This window comes from Bactrocera neohumeralis, chromosome 5 (assembly GCF_024586455.1).
Source record: "Bactrocera neohumeralis isolate Rockhampton chromosome 5, APGP_CSIRO_Bneo_wtdbg2-racon-allhic-juicebox.fasta_v2, whole genome shotgun sequence".
NCBI lineage: Eukaryota > Metazoa > Arthropoda > Insecta > Diptera > Tephritidae > Bactrocera > Bactrocera neohumeralis.
Window position 1 is genome coordinate 73,734,291 of NC_065922.1, and position 13,329 is coordinate 73,747,619.

Consider the following 13,329-nt stretch of genomic DNA (forward strand, 5'->3'; position numbering starts at 1 on the left):
TTATACATATGTATGTATATTGAAAATAGTCATAAAATAAAAAAAAATATAAATATAAATACATAACAATCTAAACAATAATTAATATTCTTACAAATAAAAAAATATATTTAAGCATAAAATTTTTGAAATTCCGTGAAAAAAAAGTTTATAAAAAATAAAATTAAACAATTTTGGCATACATAAAATGAAAAATAATAGGCTTTATTAAAATTATACATATTTTACAATTAAAAAATAAAATTTTTTTAACTTGTAAAATTTAAAATCTCATTTTTTAAAATACATATACAACTGTTATTCTAAAAAACAATACAAAATATTGCTGCAGTTTTGAAAAAAACAACGTTATAAGAATAATAACAATAGTTATAATTACTAAAATAAAAATAACACAGTGCGTAGGAAGAAATAGTTTTCTTATTACATTTTTCATACAAAATAAGAGTATTTCGTTAAAAGCTTTTGAGTTGAAGACTCGGTGAACTGCCAATTCGTAAAAAAATATTAGCTGATTAAATTAAAAAATGATTAATAGCAGAGTATGCAATAACTTAGTGAAAAAAGCACTAGCAAATACATATTTAAAACTAATCAACCGATTTTTATAGAGAATTTAGAGTGAGTACGCGACTTTAGTGGATAAATGCGTATATGTACGTATGTATATAATTTTCATCAAATTAAAAATTTAAATATGTGTATAATTTTCATCAAATTAAAAATTAAAATTTTAAACAAAAATTATATTTTGTATGCATATTTTTTAAAACTTTAAGCAAACATTATTTTTTGCATGAATTTATTTTAATTTTTGTATTTAAGGCTAAAAATATTTTAATAAAGATTTTGTTGTATTATTTGCATTATTTTTTTACAATATTGAAAGCATTAATATGGCCACTGTAAATTAATTAATAGCTACTTTTTATTTAGCTTATTTCATTTAAATTATTATGATTATTATGAAATTTTAAACAACTAATTAATTAATTTCAAAATTACTTGAAAATTGCAACACATAAAATAATAATGTACGGAAGTGTGAATTAAGGATTTAGTAACAAAAAAAATCATATACTGCATAAATAGCAGAAATCAACCTCAATATACATATGTATATACATAAAATAAATGAAAAACTTTATATACAAAAATTAATTTTCGGTTTTTAAAAAATATTAAAAAATATAAAAAGTGCGAAAAAATGTAAATTTTAAAGAATTATAAAAATTTTCAAGTTATAAAAATTATATATAAATATTTTAAACAAATATTGCTGAAATAAAAAATTAATACACAAAATATTTCAGGCAAAAATTTTTAAAATTAAAATATGAAAAAACATAAGTGTTGAAAAATCGCTCGAAAAGTATAAAATAGCAATATTCAATTATTTCCATATACATATGTATATTAAACGCAATGCATTATTTTTAATAAACGTTAATTGGAAATATTTCTCAAAGCAATGTATGTACATACATATGTACATATATGGTAACAACTTAGAAGAAAAAAATTGCAAATGCTTTCAAAATTACACATTTTTCTTACAAGGCAGTATGAGTACACAAGGAATAAATTCGGCTAATAAACGCTTGTAATATTAAAGAAAAGTGTGCAAAAAATGCAAGTTTTGTATTTTGTCTTCGCTTTTTTTGCGCAAATGCACACAATACACACTGTATATGCATATGTTTGTATATATCTAAGTAGGTTTATAATTATGCATTTTTCAAATAACTGTTATTTTAATGTTTTTTGACTTACACGCAAAGCAACACAGCTAATTGATTTTATAAAATAATAAATTACAATTAATTACATTAAGCTTTACAAAATTATGGATGTAAGTTGTTTTTATAAATAATTTTTGCGGCATTAATATGTACATGCATACCTTACATGCATGCTTTACGCAAAATATTTTTGACATGCGATATATGTATGTATTCATACATACGTGAGCAAATAATATCGAAGCTGTATTTTTATTTTTGTGCTCATTGCAAAAGAATTTCAATGTTTTTGTCATAAGGAGTTTTTTAGTATTTTACTGATTTTACTTTAACACTTTGTTGTGTTTACGAATATTTTGAAGCAATTTAAAACTATTGTGGAAAAAATTAACAGCCAAGCAACGTGCAAGTTTGCTGCTTTTAATAATTTTAACAAAAAAGTATCGAATATAGCTTTAAAATCTTGCACAGAAAATTATTTTATATGGCTTTAATATCCTTTCTGCGATACAAATTAATTTTTACGCTCCAACAATTATTATTTCTACCAAAAGACCTAAATAAATTATTATTGATTGTAGGCAGTTTAGGTTAAATGAAATTCACTAGCTCTTCAGCGCGCAGATTTTGCAATGCGCATTTAATTTGCATAGCAGTTATCTTAAATTTAAATAACTTTTCCCAATTGTACAATTTTTCATTAATTTCACGCCTGCTTATGAATATATTTCCGTCGAAATTCATGCATTATCCTTTCGGGTGTACAAACAATTTTTTTGCATATTGAAAACTCTCGCTTTCCAAGAGCACTAAATAACCCGCACGCTTCGATATTGTTAGCGCTCGTTAATGCCGGCAAAAATAACGGTCTATAAACTATACACTCATACATATATATGGTACTCGTTACGTTTTTAATTAAAATCTTCTATGTTTATGCATTATTATTACTCGCATGTTTTAGTTTTTGCTTTTAATTAGTAACTAAAAATAGAAAAACATTAATTAGAAATATATTTTTTATATAACTTAGAATTGTTCATTTAAATTAGCTTCTCTTCTTTACTCAATGTATATGAGTTTTCTATTCTTTTTTTTGTTGTATTTTGTATTCTTTTTTGTTCTAAATGTATCGACTGCAATTACGTACTAAAACACCTAACAACGCAGCTGACTGCTCACATGCAGTGCATATTTATGTGGGGCAGAGTACTTTCAGTATGTAGTCCGTTAGCAGCGCGGGTACGGTTGGACTGTCCTCATTGATTGCTTTTAGTACTGTAAGTTGAAAAGCAGCAAAGCAAAATGCAATTAAATTGATTCTTTGTGTAGATAATTTGTTGGTACTCACTTTTGATTAGCACTTGCAAGGACTGGTTGTTTGGTGTGCCATTCTCCATGTGGTAAGGTATGACAGTGGTCAGATACTTTGGCTCCGGTCCTGGTAATTACAATGGAAAATAATAATAACCGCACGCTTTGAGGTTTGAGTGCTTTGTTTAACTTAAAACTATTACCGATCACCAAAAATATTATTTAATAACGGTTAACATGGGCAGTTGAAAACGAATTTCCAAATTTCTTGCACGAAAAACCTTAAAAAACGATTATCTACAAAAAAAAAGTTTGTGTGCAAATCAAAGACCCCTATGTTCAAAAAAAAAGTTTGAAATCGTTTCCGCCTGTTACTAAGCTGCGATTTATAGCTGATTTCTTATAAAATTGATGACAAACTAATAGAAGATGAAGCGCATCCTGAAGAAAATCGTATACGTTCGAAATCTTTTTCACCTTAGCTATGATATATAGCAAATTCTTAATAAAACCGAAGACAAACGAATCGAAGATGAAGCGCATCTTGAATAGGAGCAAAAGTCTATTTTCGAAAAAAGTCCAAAACCTTCTCCGTCTATAAAACCAAAGCCAATGCGTCTTAACTGATTAAATTTCTCGAATAAAGTATTTATATACGGACGCTTAGATCATATCGGCCGGTGCAAGTCCTAAACCGTCCACTCTGCATAAACAAAATATAATCTGTGGATTATTAGCTCTATAAAAGTGTTATGGTTCTCTATTAAACGGTTGGCATTAGAGAAAAATAAATTTTTGGCCAAGAAGCCATAGAAAATGTATTTTAATAGCTGGCTTCTGTTTAATCGTGCCTCAATGTTGATTTTATGGCGGTTTAGTTTAGAATTTTCGAAAAAATGCTGTAAGTTCGAAAAAATTCTAAGTTAGGCTTTTTTATAGGATTTCCAAATTTTGACTCAAAAACTATAGGAAATATATTTTTAAGAGCAGGCTCCGGCTTTCTAATACGTATTATACCTTCATCTTACTTTTAAAACGTGTTTTAAAATTCGAAGGAATTCAGAAAGTTCAAATTAATTCTAGGTTATGTGTGTTTACACAGTTTGACTAATTGCCGTTAGTTTTAGAAACGCTCTTCAGACAGTTTACAAAAACAAAACTAAAAAAATATGCTGAAGTTTTAGAAACCCTATTCAAGCAGTTTATAAAAAAACTACTTTGAAAAACATTTAGGATAGGTTTGTTTATATAATTTTGAAAATTTTCAAATTGATCTTAAAGTTTTAAAAACGCTTTTAAAGTTGTATATATAAAAAAATGATATAAAAAAATGTATAATTTCCAAATTCAATTAAAATTTTCGTGCGAATTTCAGGCTTCTTATGTAATCAAAAGGTTAGTTTTCTATAGTTCAAAAATTCGGTTTTGTTTGACACGCCTTCAACCTAACTACTCCAATCTACAGCGCATTCAAATAGCTATTGACTTACCTTGCAATTTTCCACGCTTCTTCTCCACATGATACTGTCGACGTTTATTCTGTACCGCCAGCAACAATGAAATGAACGAGTTCTTCAGCTCTTTCTCATATTCGAGCTCGTCGCGCAACGCCAATTCATTGATTAGTGTCTCGCTGAGTTCCTGTATGAGCATTTCCATTTCCATGTAGAGCTCATTCAATTGTGATATCGATAAATATTGCAATTCTATAAGAAAATTATTGTTCAGCGAAAAGGAATATTAAAGAATGAAGTGTGTACTTACTCTCCGCATACAATGGCGCACCCAACACCTCTCTAGCTTTCTCTATCACTTCCGATTCACAGGTCTCTGCTTCATCCAATGGACTCTCAGCCTCGTCCATAATATCATCAATCTCTTTGATTACCTCCTCAACCGTTTTAATGGGTTCCTCATGCTCCGAATTCAGCCCGTTCAATATCAATGCATGCATATCGAGATCATTGGCTACAGCCTCATCCTCGCTGGTCAATTCATCACCCGGTGTGGTGGCATCAAGCGAATTACCAGCACTGCCATTACCGGCACCAAGCTGATTTTGGCCCAAATTCAATGTGGGCATGTGCATTTGGCGTGTGAATGATTTCGACCAATCGATAGGCAGTATATTGCCAAAGTTGCCAGTGATGGTCCACCACATTCTGTAGAGGTGAAAAATATAATAAAAAGTGATTAGATTATCAATATATAATATATTTTCTAAAAAATGTAAATATGTATATTCTAACTAATTACGTAAAAAGTACAATGCTTAATTAAATATATTTTCAGTCTTGCCATCAACGCTTCACATTTTAATAGCATATTTTTTAATGAGCAAGTTTGTGCCAATAGCACCCATTATATTTAACAAATCGAAACAAATGCGCATGCATTTCTAAAACATCTCAATGGGCCTTTTTAGCGCACATTTTCTAAGAGCACTTCAACTGCCACTAACAGTCATGTTAAACAAAACTTGTAGCAACTCATTTGCGGCTTGCCAACTTACAAACTATAAATTGCAAAAAAATATATAAATCCCAAACAACAATGAACAAAAGTGGTTTTGACAAAAAGAAACAAAAACGAACAAAAAAAATGTTTTTAAGACAGTTAAGTATCCAGCAAAAGCACATAAAATGTAGGTTACAAAATCACAGACAATCGCCGTACATTCATGCTGTTCCACATATAGAATTTACTATATAAATTTAGCAAGCCATATATGTATGTATGCTTTGCTACATGCCTACAAATCATATATGTATATATATTAAAGCTTTCGCACATAACGTGCAATTCATTTTTTTGTTTGCTCTTAAGGCTTGTCAAGATTTGGGCTAAGGCAATAAAAAAGTGTAAGTAACTTGTCAAGTGCAGCAACATAAATCTGCAGCAATGTGTAGATGACTATAACAGAAAGTATGCTATGACTTTAGAACATTAAAATTTACCGTTATACAAGAAAAATTTGAAATATATGTAATTTACTTTTCGGAATGCTGAGGTTCAAAAGCATATTTATTTCTGTCACTGAATAACAAACAAGTGAAGGACAATTAAATGTAATCGATTAGTTGATTGGTTCTACAAATATTGCCAATGTGATTGATGGTAGTCATCTCCCATAAGATATAATGTGTAGCATAATGCTTAAAAATTCTAAAAAAGAAATAAATAAATAAAAAAATTATAAAAAATAAAACAAATATTAATTAAAGAAACTTAATTTCAAAAAAATAATAATAATAATTTATGAAATAAATAAATAATAAAATATTTTAAAAATGTTAAATAACAAGAACTTAAATAAAACAAATAAAAATATTAAAATTAAAATTACCATGTAATCAATTTCTTTTGCTTTTTTTAAATTTGAAATGGTTATGCATAGAATCAGAAAATTATATTTCAAACTAACATTACTTGGACATTAGGATTTAGCTTACAAACTATACAATACATACATATGTATATGTGTAATAGTACAACGCTATTTACATTCTCAACTAGTAATAGATGACATAATTTTTCATTTTCTTCCATTTCTTTTCATAGTGTACGAACAAAAATGATTAAAATTCTAGCAAGGCAACAGAGATAGCGGCATAGCAGTAATGGCTATACAAATTTAAAACAAAACGGAAAAAACATTATGCACTTGTTTTTAAATGTGGGTCACAAATGGGCGCAAGAGCGCCTTACGGTTCTTGCACACATACTTAGATGGAATCGCGGCGCGTATGATGGGTGGGCTGTTGCTCGCAGGGGGTGGGGTGTGTAATTAAAAAGTGTTAAAGAGGATATGTATGTATGTACATATGTAAACGTTTAGTCAAGTTAGACTTTTTATTGCTCAACTGGAATTGATTAAATGAAAACGAGGTTGCCGTAGGTTAATTGGATTAATGATTTCATTTTCATTTTAATTTTTTTTAAATGTTGAGTATTTGTAATGTCGAGTAAATGAAGAAAAAATATTAAATATAAAAAGCTTTCTTAATTCGTGCGTTAAACATTAAGTACACTATATTACATTGCATTTTCTTTGGGTAGCACACAGTAAAATTCAAATTTGCGTTAGAAAATAATGTATATAATTATTATGGCCATTTGGTTAGAAAATTATGCCAAAAATAAGCATGTGAAATGGAGTTTAACTGTGGGAACAGTTAAAAAGTAATGAATGCAATAAAAGTTATTACAATTATTGCCCAAACTGCACACTCTCACACTTAAATTGATTGCACATTACAATGAGCATGACTTTCCGTGGCCGCTTTCATACATATGTATGTACATATATTTGTATTTTTCGATGGCTTGCACAAAACGGGAGAGAAATTATTTACTTCATCTTTATGCAATTATACATAAAATGTAATTTCGAAACAAAACTACTAGCAATCATAAATAAAATGATGCGAAACTTTTTTGTAGGAGTTTGCGCTACCAAAATGCACATTTTTTACAACATTTAATAAAAAAATAATTTTTAGGAATTTTTTAAATTTTTATTTTTTGAATTTCATTTTACCGAAATTAAACTGTGTAGTTTTGTTGAGTTAATTGGATTCTATGAAGAAGTCTTTTCTGAATCTAACCTCAGTTTTTCCTCTCTGCAACAACTCTAGTCGAAAAGGTCAAATACTTTACCGCAATCATCAATGGTGCTCAGTGAAAACAATGTCCTTTAGCGATGACAAACGCGCTGAGGTTCATTGTCCTAGCTAAGGGTTGTTGATCTTGCTAAATGTAAACAAAGGGGTTATTGACCTCGTAAAGGTAGGTCGCTAAATGTAAACAAAGAGGCCATTCACTAGGGAAAGGTTGTTGACTTCATTAAACGTAATCAAGGGGATTATTGATTTCATCTGAGGAATGGTTGTTGACCAAGCTAAATGAAAATAAAAGGGTTATTGGCCTCAGGGAAGGGTTGTTATTCTCGCTAAAGGTAAACAAAAAGGTCAGAACTTCACACGAACATAGCAAAAACTTGTACCAATTATTGTATTTACCTGTCCGGGTCAAATTTGATCTCGAATGCATATTAAAAAAGTCATTAAAAACTTCAATATACTATATATTTAGTTAAAATACGAAATATTTTTTTCTGATTTGCAAGAAACGGAATGACAAAAAAAAATATTTATAAAATATATATATTATGTTGTTCAAACACGCCAACACGAACAGGTATTGGTATAAATTACAAAATTAAAATTCCGTTGCGCCAATCAGTTGCATTCATTACGCCTGGAAAATAATTATTTAGTCATTACGAGTGTGGCGAATCGACTTGAAACCTAATAGTGAAAGAGCTAACAAGCATGCAGCGAAAAAAATGTGGGCGCTTGCAAAACAATGCAATTTTAAAAACATTTGAAAGTATGAAGCGACAAACATAAAAAGACACTTGGCGCTAATAAAGCATTGAAAGAAGAAACGTAAATAAAACAATGCAATGCTACGAAAAAGACATTGGTGAAAACAATGCGCTCAACCACAAAGTCGACACGCACGAAGATCGCAAAAAAATATTAGAAAGTATGTGGAAGGCACATAGTTATGGATAGCGTTGTTAACCTTATCGCTGAGTGGCGGTGGGCACACTTGTTGAGTGGCTTCAATTAAAAAAAGAGTAAAAAAAAATAAATAAATTGACGTGAACCGCCAAGTTTACTAGACAATAAGGAAAAACGGCGACAAACAAGCCGTGGCGCGCTTTCATTGCAAGCAATTTAGCCACGCATGCGCAAAGCTATAAAGGTAATTACTCCCAGACGGAATGGAATTTGCATATTTTATTGTTTAGCGCGCGATTGAGTGGAATCTCAAAACAATTTAAATAAATAGTTAACAAAAAATACCACTATTTAGAAATATGAAAATGCTTATTAACAATTTCTTGACATAATCAAAATTGCATAAGCTTTATATCTGGTATCCTCGCATTTTTATACCCTGAACAGGGTATATTAAGTTTAACACAATTTTGTAACAGCCAGAAGGTATTCATATGTATATGCATATAAATGATCAGCGTGATAAGCTGAGCCCCTTTCTCTCCCAAAATTTGATAAACACAATTACTTGTATAAAAATTTTAAAGCTAATTTTCAAAATTTTTTTTTTGAAAAAATATACTGAAAAATACCCTTTATCTCCATTACATTTAAATTTTTCAACCTAACAATGTATTAATTTACATTGACCTTGTACACGCCTAGTTTATCATTTCCATAAATACATCAACAACTACATTTATGATTACTTTGTAGTTACGCACATCTGTAGAACATATTTGGAAATCTATAAAATAATCGATTTTTTTTATTTCATTTCCATTTACACGCATCAACACCTCGCGTAATTATCGGAATGTGCGCAAATTGAACTCAATTTCCAGACAATTTTTTGTTTGCCATACATTTAGCTGGAATATAGAGATATGGAAGATAACGTGTGTGAGGGGCGCTGAAGCGGCACTCAATTATGCATTTTGGCTGGTATTTTTATTTATCACGCCCTTTTCGCCACTTTTAAATATTTTAATTGCTTTTCTTTTGCTCTTAACAACACACAAACATAAGTATAGTATATACATATGTAGATATGTATATGTATGTACAGACACACATTAATTGAAGACCTGAGCATGTGGAACTGCTAAAAGCTATCGGCGCGTTGACTGTGCAACCTTGCCGCGAACCTACAGATGGTGTTGAGTAGATTGTTTTGCTAGCTGTTTGAATTGCTGAATGAATTGAGTTTTGTTGGACTTGTTGTTGGCGCACATTGTTTGGGGCGATTTTTCGTTTTTTTTTTGTTTCAACACTTCGCCGTCGTTGTATGCGGCTTACAACAATGCCATATTATTCTGATGAGTAAGCATTTGTAGAATTGTGTGTGTACTTGATACCGTTAGTTCACAATACAGTTATGCATGCACTTATGCAAAAAGCACTTCATATCGTCTCGTAAACGCGAACCACGCATCCGTTGTACATAAAAATTTTGTGGTATCATCTATTCAATGCACATGCGTTTTCTACTTGGTCCAATACATACTATCTAACTAAAAATGTTGATGTGCGAGTGTGTGTGAGTAGGCGAACGGAAGTGAGTGCCTTGTTTGTAGATAGCAGTGAAAACGATGTCGTTTCAAGACTATTCAGCGTTCATAAAAGTTGCGTTAAACTTCTTTTAATTGTGCGAATTGCTGGCAGCGCTTCATTCTAACCTCAATATTAAATAATGACCATGACCGAATTGGCGGACAAATGAAGTCAGCGGACTACTATTCCACATATGTATGTATGTATGAATTTGTGCATAGTTTTGATACTTAAATATGGCTCTGCCTGCTGTTTTATAGGCGGCGCATGGTGGCCGGTGAGTTACCACATGGAATGAGGATCTATAAAAATTAGTTTCGGAATTGTTGAACACGCTGTGGGTGGCTTAGATGATACCAAAAGAATTTTGAACAAATTCTAACTCTAGACTGCCACTATTTTTTATTTAATCGAGGCGGGAGAAGAGTGAAACTCATAATCACATAAAGAAATATCTAGAATGTGCATATAATTTGTATTTTAAATGCAATTTCGAGAAATACTTATTGACATTTAAGTACATTCGGTAAACACTAAAATCGCGTATACACTTTTTTTGAAATTTTGGTGAATATTAAACTTAGTCTACACTTTGATTTTTCAATTATTGCAGTAACATTACACACAATTGTAAGTTTTTGTCATAAATTTGGCAATGCTTGGCAAAGTTTACAACATTCAGACGGAAACGTCGGAGTATAAAGTATGTTGTATATATGTATGTATGTATGTATAAATGTTCAGCGTGACGAGCTGAGTCGATTTAGACATGTCCTTCTGTCCCTCAGTTCATGAGATATCGATCTAAATTTTTGCACACATTCTTTTATCACTCAGAAGTTGCTCATTTGTCGGAAGCGCCGATTTCGGAGCACTACAGCATACAGCTGCCATACAAGCTGACTGATCCATATCAAATTCTTGTATAAAAAACTTTTTTTAAATGAAAAGCTATTTTTACGAAATTTGACATAGATTATTGTCGAATGTAGCACTATAATCTCCGGGCAAATTGTTCAGATCGGACTAATATAGCTTACAGCTTTCATACAAACTAACCGATCAAAATCAAGTTTCCGTATGGAAAACTTTTTTGTTTTTTATATTTGCTATAAGAAATGCACCTGAGTAGGACATAACAGATTCGGTGCAACGGCAGTTAACGTTTTTCTTGTTTTTTACATCATTTCAATTGACAAAAACAACGAAAACAAAACAATTAGTGGCACAAGTGAGCCAACGAGTTTGCGCTGTTGGTTTGTACGTTGCATAGATCAATTTTTATGCTACTTTTACTTCGTTGTATCTGTGTTTTATTGTTTTTGTTGCGTGTCCAAACTTCTTTCACTCAATACTGCATGCATTCATCAAACATTGCGTCAACACATTTCAATTTGATTGAGCAATTGCCACGCTTAATTTGTAGTGCAAAGAAAAATGTGTGTTTTGTGTGCGTGTGAGTGATCAGAAAAACAGTAAATGAATGCTGCAAGTGATTAAGCAGTTTGTAGAAAATAAATGTAAACTCATTGCCTAGTGGTAGTGTTGATGAAAAAGTTTCTTATATTTACGAAAGTGGCGTGAGTTGGAATTATTGTGGTGCTGACAGCGCAAGACAGTTTCATCATAGTAATGCTGCCACTGATTGATTACGAAAAACACCTTTAGTGTTGTTAGAAATGTTATACAACTCATATTACAAATCAAGCAACATAATACAATTCGTATAATTTGATTGAATGGCACTTTAATTATTTTGTTATTTGTATTTTTTTTATTATTTAAAAATAATAATATGCTTTAAAAATAAAAACGTTATGCTTTTCCTTTGTAAAAATCAACATTAATTGTATGTTTTCACTTTTTAAATTTATCGATAAATTTTATGCACACTCATCACCTTAAGCAATATTCAAATGTCATAACCAAAATAAGTGCAACGAAATTATTAATCATGTATTTTCCTACGAAAAATAATATTTGCAAGCATTGTATAACGGTATATTCGAATGAATCGGCTGTTGAGTCAACTTTTTTTTGTATTTCAATGCACTATTTGAAGCAAGCAAGTCATAAGACGAAAGATAAATAAATATACATACTTATGTACATACATATGTACATATGTATGCAAGTATATTTGCAGTTCTATCAGGCCTTTTACTTTCAATTAAGAGAAAGCTTGATTAGTGCAGTAACAACAAAAACAAGTTTATGTGAAGCGAACACTCATTAAAGCTATCAGTCTCTTGCAAGACTTTTGCGACAAACAATCTTTAGAAAAGAATTTACTATAAGTCAACTATTTCAATTCAGAAGATATCTTCACGAAATTTAGTATTGACTATTGTGCATGGCACTACTAAAAGCTCCGAAGAAATTGTTTTGAACGTACCGTATATGTATATGCCATTCAAATTCGTTTGCTTTTTTCCACAAACAAAAGAATACATGTGAGAAAACATTCATAATTATGTAAATAGTATACGCATGTACATACATATGTATGTACATATAAATTAATTTTTCGCGCTACATTTGATATTCGATTACAATTCATTATCATTGCCATCAACACAAACAACAAACAACAGCAGCAATTTCATACATAGTTAAATTCCATAATTGTTGCCAATGACGGCCGACGACCAGCAAAAATAACAACAAGACTACAGCAATAAAAAATGGCAGCAGACGATACTAGAGACAGACCGCAGCAAATGTACTGCAAAAACAACAATAATTAGATATGCACATTTACATACGTACTTGTTGCTGTACGCAAATGTCAGTCTGTGGCATTCCAGCAAACAGATGTGGCCGCAGCGTATGCACAAGTGCTATTTTCTAGCAATTTTTTATCCCTCTATTTGTTGTACATGTCATTGTTGAGCATTTGCCATGCAAAGTGCGCTAAAACAACAAACAAATATGGACAGGGAAAATCTACAAACATTTCGCTGTGATCCCACGCGTCGTATGAGTAATCCCCTTCGGCAGAGTAGAGCAAAGTGTTGTTGTGCGGTCACATTAATTAATGAAATCATCGACTTCCTCTGTGGCTATGAGGCGATGTGCGTATATTATTTTAAAACAAATTAGCATTTAGATGAAAGAGGGAAAATAAAACCGAGCACATAAAAGGACCATTT

General features: G+C 30.8%; 1 protein-coding gene across 1 annotated transcript in view; it reads right to left on the bottom strand.

Annotated features, from left to right (window-relative positions):
- Nucleotides 1-283: 283 nt before the first annotated feature.
- The window catches only part of LOC126757966 (fasciculation and elongation protein zeta-2), a 37,114-nt gene continuing 24,068 nt past the window's right edge, over nt 284-13,329 (bottom strand). Inside the window, exons 2-5 of the mRNA XM_050471907.1 lie at nt 4,821-5,218; nt 4,547-4,762; nt 3,094-3,183; nt 284-3,020 (exon numbers count right to left, since the gene is read on the bottom strand). Of these exons, the coding sequence (XP_050327864.1) occupies nt 2,938-3,020; nt 3,094-3,183; nt 4,547-4,762; nt 4,821-5,218 (787 nt within the window). The 3' untranslated portion in view covers nt 284-2,937. The remainder of the gene's footprint in view (nt 3,021-3,093; nt 3,184-4,546; nt 4,763-4,820; nt 5,219-13,329) is intronic.